The sequence below is a fragment of the Notolepis coatsorum genome (assembly GCF_963971535.1).
Source record: "Notolepis coatsorum genome assembly, chromosome: 15".
NCBI lineage: Eukaryota > Metazoa > Chordata > Actinopteri > Aulopiformes > Paralepididae > Notolepis > Notolepis coatsorum.
In genome coordinates, this window is record NC_140179.1 from 55,520,702 (window position 1) to 55,536,279 (window position 15,578).

At 43.2% G+C, this 15,578-nt stretch overlaps 1 protein-coding gene across 1 annotated transcript in view; it reads right to left on the bottom strand.

Annotated features, from left to right (window-relative positions):
* Window positions 1-1,559: 1,559 nt before the first annotated feature.
* cox10 (cytochrome c oxidase assembly factor heme A:farnesyltransferase COX10) overlaps window positions 1,560-15,578 on the bottom strand; it is a 176,256-nt gene continuing 162,237 nt past the window's right edge. Inside the window, exon 7 of the mRNA XM_084330472.1 lies at window positions 1,560-4,658. Within this exon, the coding sequence (XP_084186598.1) occupies window positions 4,225-4,658 (434 nt within the window). The 3' untranslated portion in view covers window positions 1,560-4,224. The remainder of the gene's footprint in view (window positions 4,659-15,578) is intronic.

Sequence of the window (15,578 nt, forward strand, 5' to 3'; positions counted from 1 at the left end):
TGTGTGTGGCTGTATGTGTGTGATGGCTGTACGTGTGTGTGATGGGGATCGAGAACACAATCTGACCGCATGACTACCAATGTGTAATTATAACCTGCCTGTAGTGGGTGTACTGGTAGCTGAGGTGGATTAGGTGGGTTTACTGGTAGCTGAGGTGGGTGTACTGGTAGCTGAGGTGGGTGTACTGGTAGCTGAGGTGGGTGTACTGGTAGCTGAGGTGGGTGTACTGGTAGCTGAGGTGGGTGTACTGGTAGCTGAGGTGGGTGTACTGGTAGCTGAGGTGGGTGTACTGGTAGCTGAGGTGGGTGTACTGGTAGCTGAGGTGGGTGTACTGGTAGCTGAGGTGGGTGTACTGGTAGCTGAGGTGGGTTTACTGGTAGCTGAGGTGGGTGTACTGGTAGCTGAGGTGGGTGTACTGGTAGCTGTACTGGTAGCTGAGGTGGATTAGGTGGGTTTACTGGTAGCTGAGGTGGGTTTACTGGTAGCTGAGGTGGGTGTACTGGTAGGCGTACTGGTAGCTGATGTGGGTGTACTGGTAGCTGTAGCTGAGGTGGGTGTACTGGTAGGCGTACTGGTAGCTGATGTGGGTGTACTGGTAGCTGTAGTGGTAGCTGAGGTGGGTGTACTGGTAGGTGAGGTGGGTGTACTGGTAGCTGTAGTGGTAGGTGAGGTGGGTGTACTGGTAGCTGAGGTGGGTGTACTGCAGACAGGTGTGCATACAGAGACCACACCACACTACGTATTTAAACCAGGCTGATAGGTGGGCACTCCCTAGAACACCTCACCACGGCACCTTGTTTTATGAGTGTAACGGAAAACGGCAAACATGTCACTGGTGGTCAATGAGAGACATCAAACACAGAAAGTAACAAAACCACACTTGGCATCTCGTCATCATTAGGCGTTTATTGTCAGAGAATCTTTGGCCTTGTATTCATTACATTAGGTTGAAAAGTCTCTGGTTGTGGCAACAGGTGAGCCGTGTTGAGCTACCTTTAAAGACACTGTAGCTGTGTACAGTAACACAGTGTAGCTGTGTACAGTAACACCCATCACTGTCGGGTGAAGCAAAGCAAGCTGTGGTTACAGTCAAGTCAAGTGGATCATGGAGGAGAGACGAATCACATCAAATCGATAGAAAGTGCAACGACTGAATTCCTTTTACCGTTCTTTCCCATCTGATATCATTTACATAGATTTACATTGATATATGGATCACCGACCTCATTTAAGAAATCTCGAATCGACACACTCTTTCATAACCCGGTGGTCAAAGCCATCACACTTTTCTTTCTCAATATCATTTTGCATTTTTATCACAATGCATTTGAAGATCCATAGTAATTTACACTGTACAACGTCATTTACAACATGGAGAGAGGGACTAGCGGAGCGCCTATATAAATAAATACAAATATATATATACACACGCACACACACATTTAAATGATTAATTACAACCTGATGTAACTCAGGCAACATCTAAATTCAGTATGTTTTCCGTTTAATCGGTCACTTCAACAACCTCCACACCGTGACTTGCAGCGGAGGACCGTAGGTTCAAATAAACTAAGGCTGAGACGATATGCCATTTGGAAGAATCGATAAATCGGGACAAAATTATCGATAAACATCGATTTTTGTATCATTATTATTTGGGTAAAAAAATAAAATATTTTTTTTAAATACTTTTCTTAAAAAAGAAAGAAAAATATTATTTAACGTTAGTTTGTGTGTGAGTGTCATGTGCACTCACTGTAGTTTTTGCGATGCTGTAGTTGGCCCACAACACACAAACTAACATTAAATAATAGTTTTTTTTCTTTAAGAAAAGATTATTAAAATATATTTTTCTATTTTTCTATACACATGCAAAAAAATCTATAAGTGATGCCACTTATCGATTTCACGCAGTTATCGATAATTATCGATAAGTGGTCTCAGCCTTAAAAGAAACACTCATACACAGACACAAGAGCACGTCCACATCGCCCCCGCCATGATGACGCGTCACGCCCATCATGTGACGGCAGAAGAGGAGAGACATGGAGGCAACAATGCATTCATGGCACGAGTCGGAACTGGGAACCTTTCAACCTACAAGTTGTTAAAAAACACATCTTAAAACAACCACATAATTAAGATATGTGGTAAAGTGGTAAAGTCCGTTATTTTTTTTGGAACTCTCGATATCTCGAGAGTTGATGTTCAGTTGACATCCTGTTAGCAAGAACAGACGTGTGGCGTTTAATCACTTTAAAGTGTTTTGCTGTTAAGCTCGTAGTACGTGCTTTTAGCCGTTTACACTTTTGTAGTAAGGTGAGCTTGGGAGTTCCCAGGTCAAATGGCCAGTTCTGACTGATTGTGAATGTGACATTAGATTCCCGTTATTTTGAGGTTTCTGAGGCGGTAAAGAGGGCAACAGAAATGACAACCTGTCCGCTCCTCACTGCTCTCCTCCTCCGGAGCAGGAGGGGACACTGATGTAACACCAGGGGTGTGATCACACAGCCCGATCTCACTTAAAATATGTAAATAAAATCGACCACAGGGAAAAAAAATACACGATGTGTACCATGATTTATTATCCATAAATAATATATGTACGTGTCGTATTGAAAATGTAACGTATATAGGGCTGAACGATTAATGGATTTTAAATTGAAATCGCGATTTGAAATGATGCAATTAGCAAATCAAAAAAATATATAAATCGCACATTTTTATTTTATTATTATAATTTTTTAACCAGGAAGTCCCATTGAGATACAAGATCTCCTTTGCAAGTTGTTGTTATTGTTGTAGGAACGGTTTGGGAGAGGGAGATAAGGGGTTTTAGATTGTGTGTTATGAAGTTTAGATTTCAGAGAGGGAGAGTAAAGTACAGAAAAAGGTACCGTTGGGTACCGGTATCGATTCCCAGGTAAAAAGAAACATTTTCAGGCTCGGTGTCCTGAACAGACCCAGTGCGTAGGCCAGATGCAAGCCGCATTTTACAATAAACCTCTGTGGGGCTGCTTAAAAAAAAGTATTATTATAATCGCAAATTTAATCACAATCGCAATATCTGTCAGAAAAATCGCAATTAGATTAATTCCCAAAATTGTGCAGCCCTATACGTATTACATTAAGTACATATAGTACATATTCAATATAGTAGATTGGTACATAATTTAGATTTTGCGACACATAAAAGTAGAGATCAACGGAGAGAAGGCAGGAAAACATGGAGAATGAAAGGAATCCAACAGAGTTTTCTTGTAAACGGCTCACCTTTGTTCATATTCGTCTACGAGTGGAATACATTTCCAACCTCGTAACTCCTGCAAAGTCCATTTCCGCAGTTTTCTTTGCTCTCAGAATGTTTCCATCCCGTTCCACGTTAAGTTTTACTTTCAGTTTGGTTTTACTTTCAGTTTGGGCCAAAGTTGTAACAAGTCTGACCTCCGTCGATTGACAGGCAGTCAGCTCGTTAACATTGGGAAGGAACATCGTATAGACCAAGCGACATGAAGCACAAGGGGCCGTGCTTTACACGCCTCCAGTGCCCTCGCCTTGTGCTCTACGCTGCTCGTGTGTCCTCGCGCTGGAAGAACACACAAGACACAGTGCCTTTTCTCCTACTGCGCTCTGTAGCGCCAATCTCCTCAACTAGTGGTCAGAAACTCCATTGGATACCTTTAAGAGAAGTGGTGTGTAAAATAAACAAAAAAACAGAGAACCCTGAGAGATCACACCCTCGAAACACAGGGAGTCGGGGGCGTGTTTTGAGAACAGGGCAGGGGCGTGTCTTGAGAACAGGGAAGGGGCGTGTCTTGAGAACAGGGCATGGGCATGTCTTGAGAACAGGGCAGGGGCGTGTCTTGAGAACAGGGCAGGGGCGTGTCTTGAGAACAGGGCAGGGGTGTGTCTTGAGAACAGGGAAGGGGCATGTCTTGAGAACAGGGCAGGGGCGTGTCTTGAGAACAGGGAAGAGGTGTGTCGTGAGAACAGGGCAGGGGAGTGTCGTGAGAACAGGGCAGTAGTCAATCCGCTTTCAATTCAACCAATTAAAAATGTTAATCAAATCTACAAATCCTTTAATAATGTAAAAGGAAGCATTTATTGTTACCATTTTCTGGAAAAGGTGAAGTTAAACTAAGAAACTACAATGTTGAAGAATATCCAACTTCTTGAGTTTGCTGAATTGAACAAGAAATGTATCTGTCCCCGGCAGGGGACCAGCTAGCTCTGCAGGGCCAGGGGCAGGGGAGCTGGGGGCAGGGCTGGACTCTCCTCTGGGCCTCTTCTGCTCTTCTTGCAGGTGAGCATCAGGAGCAGCAGCATGGGCAGGTGCCACAGGCTGCAGAAGAAGAGCTTCCGGGCGCTGCTGCGGTCGCCCTTGCGGTGGAAGCGGAAGGCCAGGTAGCTGATGTACAGGTTGATGGGCAGGGAGATCAGGGGGAAGGTCCAGGTGGTGACGTCCAGCACGGGCCCCAGGGCCGACAGCCCTATCAGGCCCACGCTGTGGCGCAACGCCACCCTCTTGCACATCCCCGGGTGGGTGACGGACATCATGCGGTAGCCGCCCCTGGAGTAGTCCTCCCTCAGGTTCCAGCTCAGGGCGTTGAAGTGGGGGAACTGCCAGCTGTAGAGGAACCCCCCGAGCAACAGAGCACCTGGAGAGAGGAGAGGACAGAGGAATATATATTATAATACAGAGGAGAGGACAGAAGAATATATATTATAATACAGAGGAGAGGACAGAGGAATATATATTATAATACAGGTGACCTAGAGAGAGGAGAGGACAGAGGAATATATATTATAATACAGAGGAGAGGACAGAGGAATATATATTATAATACAGAGGAGAGGACAGAGGAATATATATTATAATACAGGTGACCTAGAGAGAGGAGAGGACAGAGGAATATATATTATAATACAGAGGAGAGGACAGAGGAATATATATTATAATATAGAGGAGAGGACAGAGGAATATATATTATAATACAGAGGAGAGGACAGAGGAATATATATTATAATACAGGTGACCTAGAGAGAGGAGGACAGAGGAATATATATTATAATACAGGTGACCTAGAGAGAGGAGAGGACAGAGGAATATATATTATAGGGATGTCCGATATTATCGGCCTACCGATATCATCGGCCGATATCGGCATTAAAATGTGATATCGGAAAATATCGGTATCGGTTTTAAAATTTTTGTTTTTTAATTCTTTTTACATTTCTAGAACCTTTATTTACCCAGGCAAGCAAGTAAGAACAAATTCTGATTTTATTTATTGTCAAAAGTATGCATAATGTTGTGTTAATTCCACAACAAGAGATATGCAATGTTAATTACCTGAAATTATTCAGTTTTTTGGGGGGGAATATTTGTTATTATGCTATTTTAAATAGTTGTATTGTTTACACCGTTATTATTGTATATACTACTGCATTGATGTTGTTTCTAGAAAGCAGAGGAGCCAATCAACGAGAATGTCACTTGTTACTGTAAAATGATCTATCTCTCATTCCACCAATCACCAGATGAGACCGTCACCTCAACCACATCTTATCTTCTTTCTGCCTACGATGAGCTGATCACACATCCAGGATTAGGGATCAATTCACTTTCAATTAATTGTATTCAGGAAGTGGATTTTTACAGTAGTTTAAAAAATCTGAAATATTGCTAAACCTTTGGCATGAAAAACGCTGCACTAGCAAAGCTATTGACAAGTAAATGAGAATGAATCCATGATTCATCAGCATAGTAAACGCCACGTTTAAAAAAATAACTGAACTGAAAGGTGCATCGTGTTTTGAGGCTGGAATGTGCAGACTAGGCCTGTCCCAGACTAAGGATGTGTATAGTCGACTTTGATTGGCAAAAATGTGCAGAATGCAAAAAAACAAAATAAATTATATATATTTTTTTATCATTCCATTTGCGCTATGGGGGGTGCTTAACACTTTGGGTGCCAATCATGTTGTTAACACGTTTCTGGGCCCCGACCGCTGAGTGCCAAAAACGTGTTAACACGTTTCTGGGTCGTTTTTCCTTTTTTTTCTCGATATTTTTATTCATTATCCAACCAGGGAGCCTGTTGTTACCATAGGGAATTAGTCTGAGGTCGCCAAAGTGCAATACCGGCCGCATCCAGCTAGACGGCGGTATTGAGCACCCTTTGTAACCTTGTATCTTGGCCTGTGCGTCGATCTAATGGGTCCGGGTAATTTTATAATATTTTTTTTTATTTCCCTGACGCATGATTATGGATTATGTTGGCGACACGATGGATCAATACTTGGAATCGCGATCAGATAATTGGAATATTCTTTTTGGGGTACATCCTAGTCATGGTAAGGGCCATATGATATCAATCTTGTGTTGATCCAAGCATGTCTTCACCTCGATCCGAACGTGTGTCTGTAACGTTAGTCCACAACGTATGCCGTTGGTGGCGATCAAAGCATCAAAACCCCCCCCCCCCCTTCATGCATTCATGATGAAATGTAATACCTATGATATAGATTTGATTTGAGAATAATAGCGGGTCCAGGCAAGAAACGGCAATGGTTATGTAAGGGATAATGTATAGCTACAAGGTCATTGTCGCAAAATAATTGACAGACAAGGAGTTTAGAATACCGAGGCGCCTCGCCGAGGTGTTTTAAACGTAGTGAAGGTCAATTATTTTGCGACAATGACCGAGTATAGCTATACATTATCCCGCTTATTACATGGCTAACTTACTAACAATATACCTAATTCATTTTACACCATCGACAAGACGAGATCAGATGCAGATGCAGTTGTTCTGTGGCTCCGTCCGCTGTCAGCCCAAATAAAGTTATTATTATCGCTGGCAGGTGTGTGGACTGATTGCACTGCTGCAGTGTGTGTCAGTGGGCTTGATTGCGAACAGCGGCCATTATTGCTTGGCAGAAGTCCGTTATCGAGTAATAACGGACCTCTGACGAGCGCTATTGACCAATCACAATCAAGCATTTCGGCGAATGTTAAAACACCATGTAATAAAGTATAATACGGCTATTCCTCAGCATTTCAGGAATGACCCCAGACCGATCTAAAAACATACTTATATTCACCACTAGGGCTGACCTTCGATTTTTTTTTGGAATTCAAAGCTTCAGGGCCGAGATTCAATTTTAATTCGAAGCTTCGAAATGTAAAAGAAATGTCTATTTTTTTTAATTTTTATGTTGTGCGACTTGTACAGCACTTTGTTCAATTTTGTCAGTGCTGTAAAGTTTAAACCTTTTTAAAACTTAGACAAACTAAACACTTTGCTTTCATGAAATATTGTAAGCCGTCATTTGAGGCTTTATAAAAGCAGCACAATGGACACAAATCTGTCAGTGCCGAGTCCGACCTCATCTTAAATAACAAACAGCATTGCTTGTTGTAGTTAACAAAGAGAGGCAGAGTTGATTTTGCAAAAAAAGAAAAAAAAAATCATATCTTTATTTTTTATAATCGATTTTTATTTTCATATTCGAATCCCATGCCCATAGAACGAAGCTTCGAAGCTTCGAAGTATTTAAGACAGCCCTATTCACCACGGTATAACGCGTGAACGTATGCATGGAAAAATGATCTATTTTTTGCATCTTGACCGGAAAAAAGTCACTGGCAAATGACCATAGTATTGTATCCATAGCTATAATATAGAATATAGTTATAGCTATACAAACAAGGTGACGGACTCCCATCGTTTAAATCGTGGCACTGAATAGATGGGCCCCGAAAACAGCGCGGCACTCAAAGTGTTAATGTCTGAAGGAGTCGACTGAAGGCTTCTTGTCCTCTGTGAAAGCATGCAATTGGTCCACTGATATTTGATCTTGATATTTGTCTAGTGTGTTCATTAGACGTGTGAAATCCTCTTTCAGTGCCTCTGTGCCCATTTTCTTAGGCAGTTAGCCTCGCTGGTATGCACACCATTAGCATTAGCCACGCTTCTAGGCCTCTTTGCTTTTGGAAAGAATGATACAAATATATATATATTATATATATATATTCGACTAAGAGGTTGGCAGTCGACTACGGCTCCTTTCGATCATTTAGTCAACTATTTGACTAGTCGGGGTCAGCCCTAGTGCAGACAGAACGTGGTACCGTCCAACCTGGCGACCTTACCATACCAGAGAGCACAGACCGCTTTCACCTGGCGAGCCAAGAACCAACCCGGTAACGTGTGGGTATTTGCGCTAAGGGGCAGAGTGTAACTAACTGTGAGTGAACATGTTGCGTGAATGTGTGAGCAAGTGAGTTAATGCCATTCCCAGTTATAGAGGTGCATCACATCTATAAAAAATAAATAAATGAATGGTTTATCAGAGCGTGGCTGCAGAGTCTGAAACCAGAGAAGAAGACCGCAGTCTGAAACCAGAGAAGAAGACACGGCACAAAAGCCAGTCGCCACAGAGGCAGCAGAGCGCCACATACTGGGTTTCCTTTTGTCCCGCTCCTGCTCGTCCTGTCGTTTAGCAAACATGTGCCTAAACTCCCGGAAGGACAACAACAGCGAGCGTGGCAGGACCTTGGTACCCAGAGAGCTGACAGTCTGAACTAGACACTCACTGTACTATGGGAAGACAGTCTGAACTAGACACTCACTGTACTATGGGAAGACAGTCTGAACTAGACACTCACTGTACTATGGGAAGACAGTCTGAACTAGACACTCACTGTACTATGGGAAGACAGTCTGAACTAGACACTCACTGTACTATGGGAAGACAGTCTGAACTAGACACTCAGGGCTAGATCCACAAAGAATGGATTGCACGGAGCAAGTTGCACCCTTACTTACAATTCACTAACTAGAAGACAGTCTGAACTAGACAATGAGAAGACAGCAGGGTGATGCCTTAGGGGTGAATCACAGGGTACAGAAAGAAATATAGGGTATGGGGAGGATTGAGAGAGAGAGATAGATAGAGCGAGAAAAGAGAGAAAGATAGACAAAGCGAGATAAATAGAAACAGAAAAGAGGAAGAGAGATGGAGAGACAGAAAGATGAACATACAGGAGAAAGAGATAGAAAAATGGATAGAGTGAGATAGAGATAAGAACAATTGTAAGAGATATATAAACCGAAATAAAGGAGAGAGACAGAGAGCGATAGACAGGGAGAGAGAGAGAGGGACACAGACAGACAGAGAGAGAGACAGAGAGACAGCGAGAGGGAGAGAGGACGAGAGGACGAGAGGACGAGAGAGAGAGAGAGAGAGAGAGAGAGAGAGAGAGAGAGAGAGAGAGAGAGAGAGAGAGAGAGAGAGAAAGAGGGCAGGTTGATCTAACAGGGATATTGCGAGCTGCATTCATCCCACTGTATTCATCCGGAGCTGAAGCCCATGATAACCCCCGGTTCACTCAGGGGGCAGCAGGTCCGTGTCCCAGTCAGCTCAGCACAGCACACCGGATTCTTCTCTTCAACTGCCATGAATAGGTAGTCCAATTGCTATGGACTCTGTGGCGCGTTCAACATGCAAGTTCAATGGCCAGCAATGAAGTGCTTTCATTTCACATGAAAAGCCCCTAGATTCATGATGAACTGTTGAGAGAGAGAGAGAGACCCCCAAAATATTGGCAGGGCAAGTGTATACCTGTGTCTGTGTGTGTGTGTGTCCATGTGTGTTTGTGTCTCTCAGCAACAAGGCGGTGATATGACAGAACACTTAACATGTCTACGAAGCGAGCTTAAAGACCCCCCTTCGCCTTGGCCCATACAAGTTTCACAGCACCAGGGGATTCTGGGCCGTATGTAAATGAAACCCTGTAGAGGGGGGGGGGGGGGGGGGGGGGGGGGGCTGCGGCTCGCCTGCACGAGGATGTCCATGGGACATCCTGGACCTGTGTGCAGCGCAAAGGGGGAGATCATGGCATTAACGCCGTCGGGGTTAGGGGAGGGGGACCACCCATACGGGGAGCGTGTGATCTCGTGATGCAGTTAAGGTCCTGGGATCCCAGCTGGATTTACTGTGAGCTCAGAAGGTATTTGGACACCTTTCACAGGAATACCTGAGAGCAGGGCTGGGGATCACCAGAGGCCCCGCCATACGGCATTGTCACGATACTAGAGTATATATTGCAATGTATTGACATGTATTGCCTTTTTTCAACTGCAAATGAAATGGAAAACCTTATTAACACATTGGGCGCCGGGCATTGTGCCCATCTTATACCACTCTCTGCCACCGTTAAAAGCCTATGGAGATGTTTACCTTCTTTGTATTGCTATATTGACATTACTATGGCCCATTCAACATCGATTATCTATCGTTCAGGATGTGGGAACGTTATATTTTTTCATTCATACATTGTTGTCTTAATACCGTCGAGAATATAAGTATGTTTTTAATCTTTTCTGCTGTAATTCCAAAAACAGTAGTTATAGGCCCTGAAGCATAATTATATAGATTGGCGTTTCTCTCCTATACACACTATATTAAAAAATTCAAATGTATATGATCGGTATACATTATGCTTCATCATGCGTGATGGAAAGGGGGGGGGGGGTCGTTTATAATTCCTTGATCGTCAGTAACGGCTTTATTTAGTATGGGTTGATATATTGATCAGATGGTTTGCAGTGAAATTAATAAACAATCGGGCTGTAAATAACGGTACTGTTCTCTTACCGTGCTGCGATGACACTGGAGGAGAAAGATCCCAATTATTCAACGCCGATCTCCTACATCCATTTCCGGTTTGTATGGCGCAATAAACGCCGAAATCATATAGATTATTGCGTTATGGCAGCGATCCATATGCACGCCAGTGTTTGTCTGTAGTCCCGTAACGAGATGTGACTGCCGGAGGAATTTCCTTGACGCACCGATCACAACATCCGGTTTTTGAGTGTGTAACTCGCCCGACCATCCATCAGGCGGCGGTATTGAGGCATTGCAGTCTCATTCAGGGTCCCGCTAGGGCACCGGGGGTTGGGTGGATGAATTATGAATGTCATGGGGAAAAAATTAAATATTGATCTAAAAACGCTGTACAGCGATGTTGGCGGTCAACGCATGGCGGGCAATAACGCTGTACAGCGTTTTTGGCGCTGGATGTGTGAAAAAAAGTTTATTTTCTTTTTTTACTTGAACTTGAGGACTGCATACTTTCTTTGCAAAGCTTAGCTTTATACTTATAGCACATGCATGAGCCTGGTCTCTTTTGAAAAATAACATTCTGAAGTTACTAATGCAAAAAAGGAGAATCACTTTTAGTACTAATAGAATAGAGTAACAGAGGTCTGAACTTGAGTTGAACTTGAACTTGTGTACTCACATTTTTCTGTAGTGGTTGCAAGATTCCATATTTCAATATTCCAGCATAGAGGTATAAGCTGGAAAACACTGCGGCTCCATAGCCTGACGTCTTATGTAGTACACGTCAAAATCTTATAAAAATCCATTCAGAAATGGGTATTTGAGAGACGTCAAGAGTAAAACCGGCGACAAAAAAAAAGCGTTCCAAAATTAATTTCCTCATCCACCGCCGTGTTTTCTGAAGTCTGATTCACTTCTGGTTTTCGCTCGTCAACTTTCTCCTAGTTCCCTTATTCGGACCCCCCCACGTGCGGTATCGTTGGAAACCTACACTCGTTGGCTACAACGCTGACCAATTTTAACCATCAGCGGATGATTGGCAGTTCTGTAGCGTCTGGAGTCCGGGGTGGTCATCTGACACGAGGTGTGTAATAAGACGCTCGCCTGACATATCGTCATGTAACTTGAGAAGCGAGGCACGGATTTGGTCGAGTGAGGCGGCGTTCGAACAGCAACAAATAGATCTTTCGAATGGTATATTATATGTTCAGAGAAAAATGCAGCCGAGCCGCTAAATGCTTGCAAAGTGCCGTGACTTGCGTGTATGGGCATGAGGGCCTGACTTCGGGCCGGTGCAAGTTATGTGGTTAACATCTCTGTATCGATATAATATCAGCACTCAAAATATTGTGATATATTGTTATATAGATTTTTTTAGGAGGTATACTGAATATGAAGGTATACCATCATGGATCCACACAAAGGTATGGATACCAATATATATAGGCTACATGTCGTAAAATAAATATAAATGATTGAATATCTTTAAGTTAATCAAAAGTCTGTAAAAAATAATAATAAAGAAAATAGACAATGTTGAATGAAATAGCACCATGATAAATACATAAAAAATATCGTATTGTAATTTGTATATATACGCACAATCAAATAACTATTGTCAAAACTAAGAAAGATATTGTGAGATGATATTTTGGCTGCATCACCCCTCTGTAGGCTATCACCCTATCTGAGAGACAAGACAGGCTGAATGTCTGCGGTGGACTGAATGTCCTCGATAGATGAAGAACTATCCTGATAGGCAGTTTTGAGAACTGGTTACATAAGGAGCATCATTATCTTAAAATTATGGGATTGCTGACACACAGAGTACAGGAATTATTTCAAAATCCTTCCCAAGAAGAAGCACACAGATCAGTTATCATCACCACACACAATACATTAAACCAAAGCATAGAGGTGGTCTTAACCACCTAACACTTTGAGTGCTGCGATGTTTTCGGGACCCATCTATTCAATGCCACGCTTTAAAAGATAGGAGTCCGTCACCTTGTTTGTAGAGCTATAACTATATTCTATATTATATTATAGTTATGGATATAATACTATGGTCATTTGACAGTGACTTTCTTCCCATCAAGATGCAAAAAAGAGATAATTTTTCCATGCATACATTCGTGCGTTATACCGTGGTGAATATGAGTATGTTTTTAGATCGGTCTGGGGTAATTCCTGAAATGCTGAGGAATAGCCTTATTCCTGTATTATACGATAACCGTTGCCGTTTTTTTCATGCTTTGAACGCCACCAACGGCATACATTGTGGACTAACGTTACACACACATTCGGATCGAGGTGAAGACATGCTTGGATCAACGCAAGATTGATATCATATAGCCCTTACCTTGACTAGGATGTACCCCAAAAAGAATATTCCAATTATCTGATCGCGATTCCAAGTATTGATGTCCATCGTGTCGCCAACATAAGCATTTGATTCTTCTCAATCCTACCGTTATAACCGCTCAGCTTGAGCAAAAACGACCGGACCCATTAGATCGACGCAAAGGCCAAGATACAAGGTTTCAAAGGGTGCTCGATACCGCCGTCTAGCTGGATGCGGCCGTTATTGCACTTTGGCGACCTTAGACTCATTCCCTATGGTAACAACAGGGTGGATTTTTTGAAATAATAATATAAAAAAAAGGAAAAACGACCCAGAAAAGTCGATTTTGGCACTGAAAGTGTTAAGCATCGGGCAAAAATGGGGCTATTTTCTTAATTTTTTTGACGATTGCTTACCCAAATTCATTTGCGATTTATTATACTTTATACTTATAGCACATGAGGGGACCTAGTCCAAACCGACTGATTAACAGACTAAGAGGACTAGTCCAAACTGATGATTAACAGACTAAGAGGAGACCTAGTCCAAACCGACTGATTAACAGACTAAGAGGAGACCTAATCCAAACTGACTAATTAACAGACTAAGAGGAGACCTAGTCCAAACCGACTGATTAAGGGTGCTTTCTCACTCACCATTCGGGTCCGTTCCGGTCCGTACCGTCCTCATTCCGGGTTAGGGTGCGAACTTCCCCCCTCCCTCTCCCCCCTCTAGTTTGTGTACACACTTCAGTCTTGGTTCGCTCCGGGTTCTGTTTACGCTTTGCGTTTTGAGCGTGTACGCTTGCTGTAGGCGATGATGTCACACTCGAAAATGTAAACACAGGTAGATGTTGATATAAAATAAACAAATAACCAATAAATATGAAGTTATATTTGAACCTCTGTTGTCAAGCCTTGTCAATATAACCCACCCCCTTTTCTCACAAATGGATGGTGTTGTAGAGTCCGCTTTTGAGCGTTTCCCAGGGCTAACGCTAAGCTAACGGCTAACGCTAGTTAGCTTAGCCTATTACTAGTAACATTGCTTGCATCAATTATATTGCATGTCATTGATCTACCGGTCGATCACGGCCGACTGGTTGGGCACCACTGGTCTATAGAAATAAATGCATTCGAACAAGAAAGTATAGTAGACATAGCAATGGCAAACGCTAATGGCTAACGCTAGTTAGCTTAGCCTGTTCAGCAGCTAACATTATCCGGGACATAGACATGCTCCCCATTATCCCATCGCTCGTGGCAATTATATTGAATGTCATTGATCTACTGGTCGACCCGACTGGTTGGGCACCACTGGTCTAATAGAAATAAATGCATTCGAACAAGAAACCAATGTATAGACATAGCAATGGCAAACAAAATTGCCAGGCCTAATGCGAGCCAGGGAAGTGTGCTTTGTGTACGTGGCTTCATGTTTTCATCCACTGAGCTGTGAGGCTCCACATGCTTGTTTTTGGTTGAGGTCTGAACTCTCAAATTGCCCATAAATATAGTTTTTGTGGGTATTGTCCAGTTGTTGCTGTGTGGTTTCAAGCAAGCATGAAAGCATTACAGTAACGACGTTGTGTGTGTCACGCCCCCCGCTCCCACTGGCCCGCACCCGAGACCACCTATTTCATCTGTCCAGGTTCAGCGCCCCCGGGGACGAATCAGCGGGGGACGGGGACGGGGGGGAGCGTTCTCACTCAGACGGACACACCATTTTTTGGTTCGACCCCGAATGGTGAGTGAGAAAGGCCCCTAACAGACTAAGAGGAGACCTAGTCCAAACTGACGATTAACAGACTAAGAGGAGACCTAGTCCAAACTGACTGATTAACAGACTAAGAGACATAGTCCAAACTGACTAATTAACAGACTAAGAGGACTAGTCCAAACTGACTAATTAACAGACTAAGAGGAGACCTAGTCCAAACTGACTATTAACAGACTAAGAGGAGACCTAGTCCAAACTGACTATTAACAGACTAAGAGGAGACCACATACTTTCCTCAACTAGATCCAGGAACATATCTGACATCATATCATATCTGCCGTCTGGCTAGAACACACGACATGTTCAACTGCAGTGAAGTCCAAAATGCATCAGTATTCCTCACATCATCACATCTAGATGCCAGTGCCGTGTTCTGAGCCAAGTCTAAAAGGAGCCAAATATGGATCTACAGTATGAACCTTGTAACACGTTGCAGCTGCATTCTGGCCCAGATAGACTACAGACCTGGACACAATGTTGGAGGAATCAGTCTCCACTAGGGATGCCCCGATCACGTTTTTTTGCCACAGATACCGATCGTCTATGAGCCATATCGGCCGATACCGATCGTTTTTGGTTTTGTTATATTATACTGTAGGTCTAACACAGGCACTCTCAAAGTCAGGACTCCGGACTAAATTATCTAATCTAATCTTAGAAATCAAGTAAAGTGTGAGTGTGGGGCGGGGGGGGGAGAGCGAGCGAGTGCCCATGCCCACTTATTTTTTCTTGTAATTTTAATTATGTATATTTTTTGGGCTCCCTTTGGCTGTGGATCTGGCGGTCGTGGGCTCGGACTGGGGGGGGGGGGGCGTGGTTC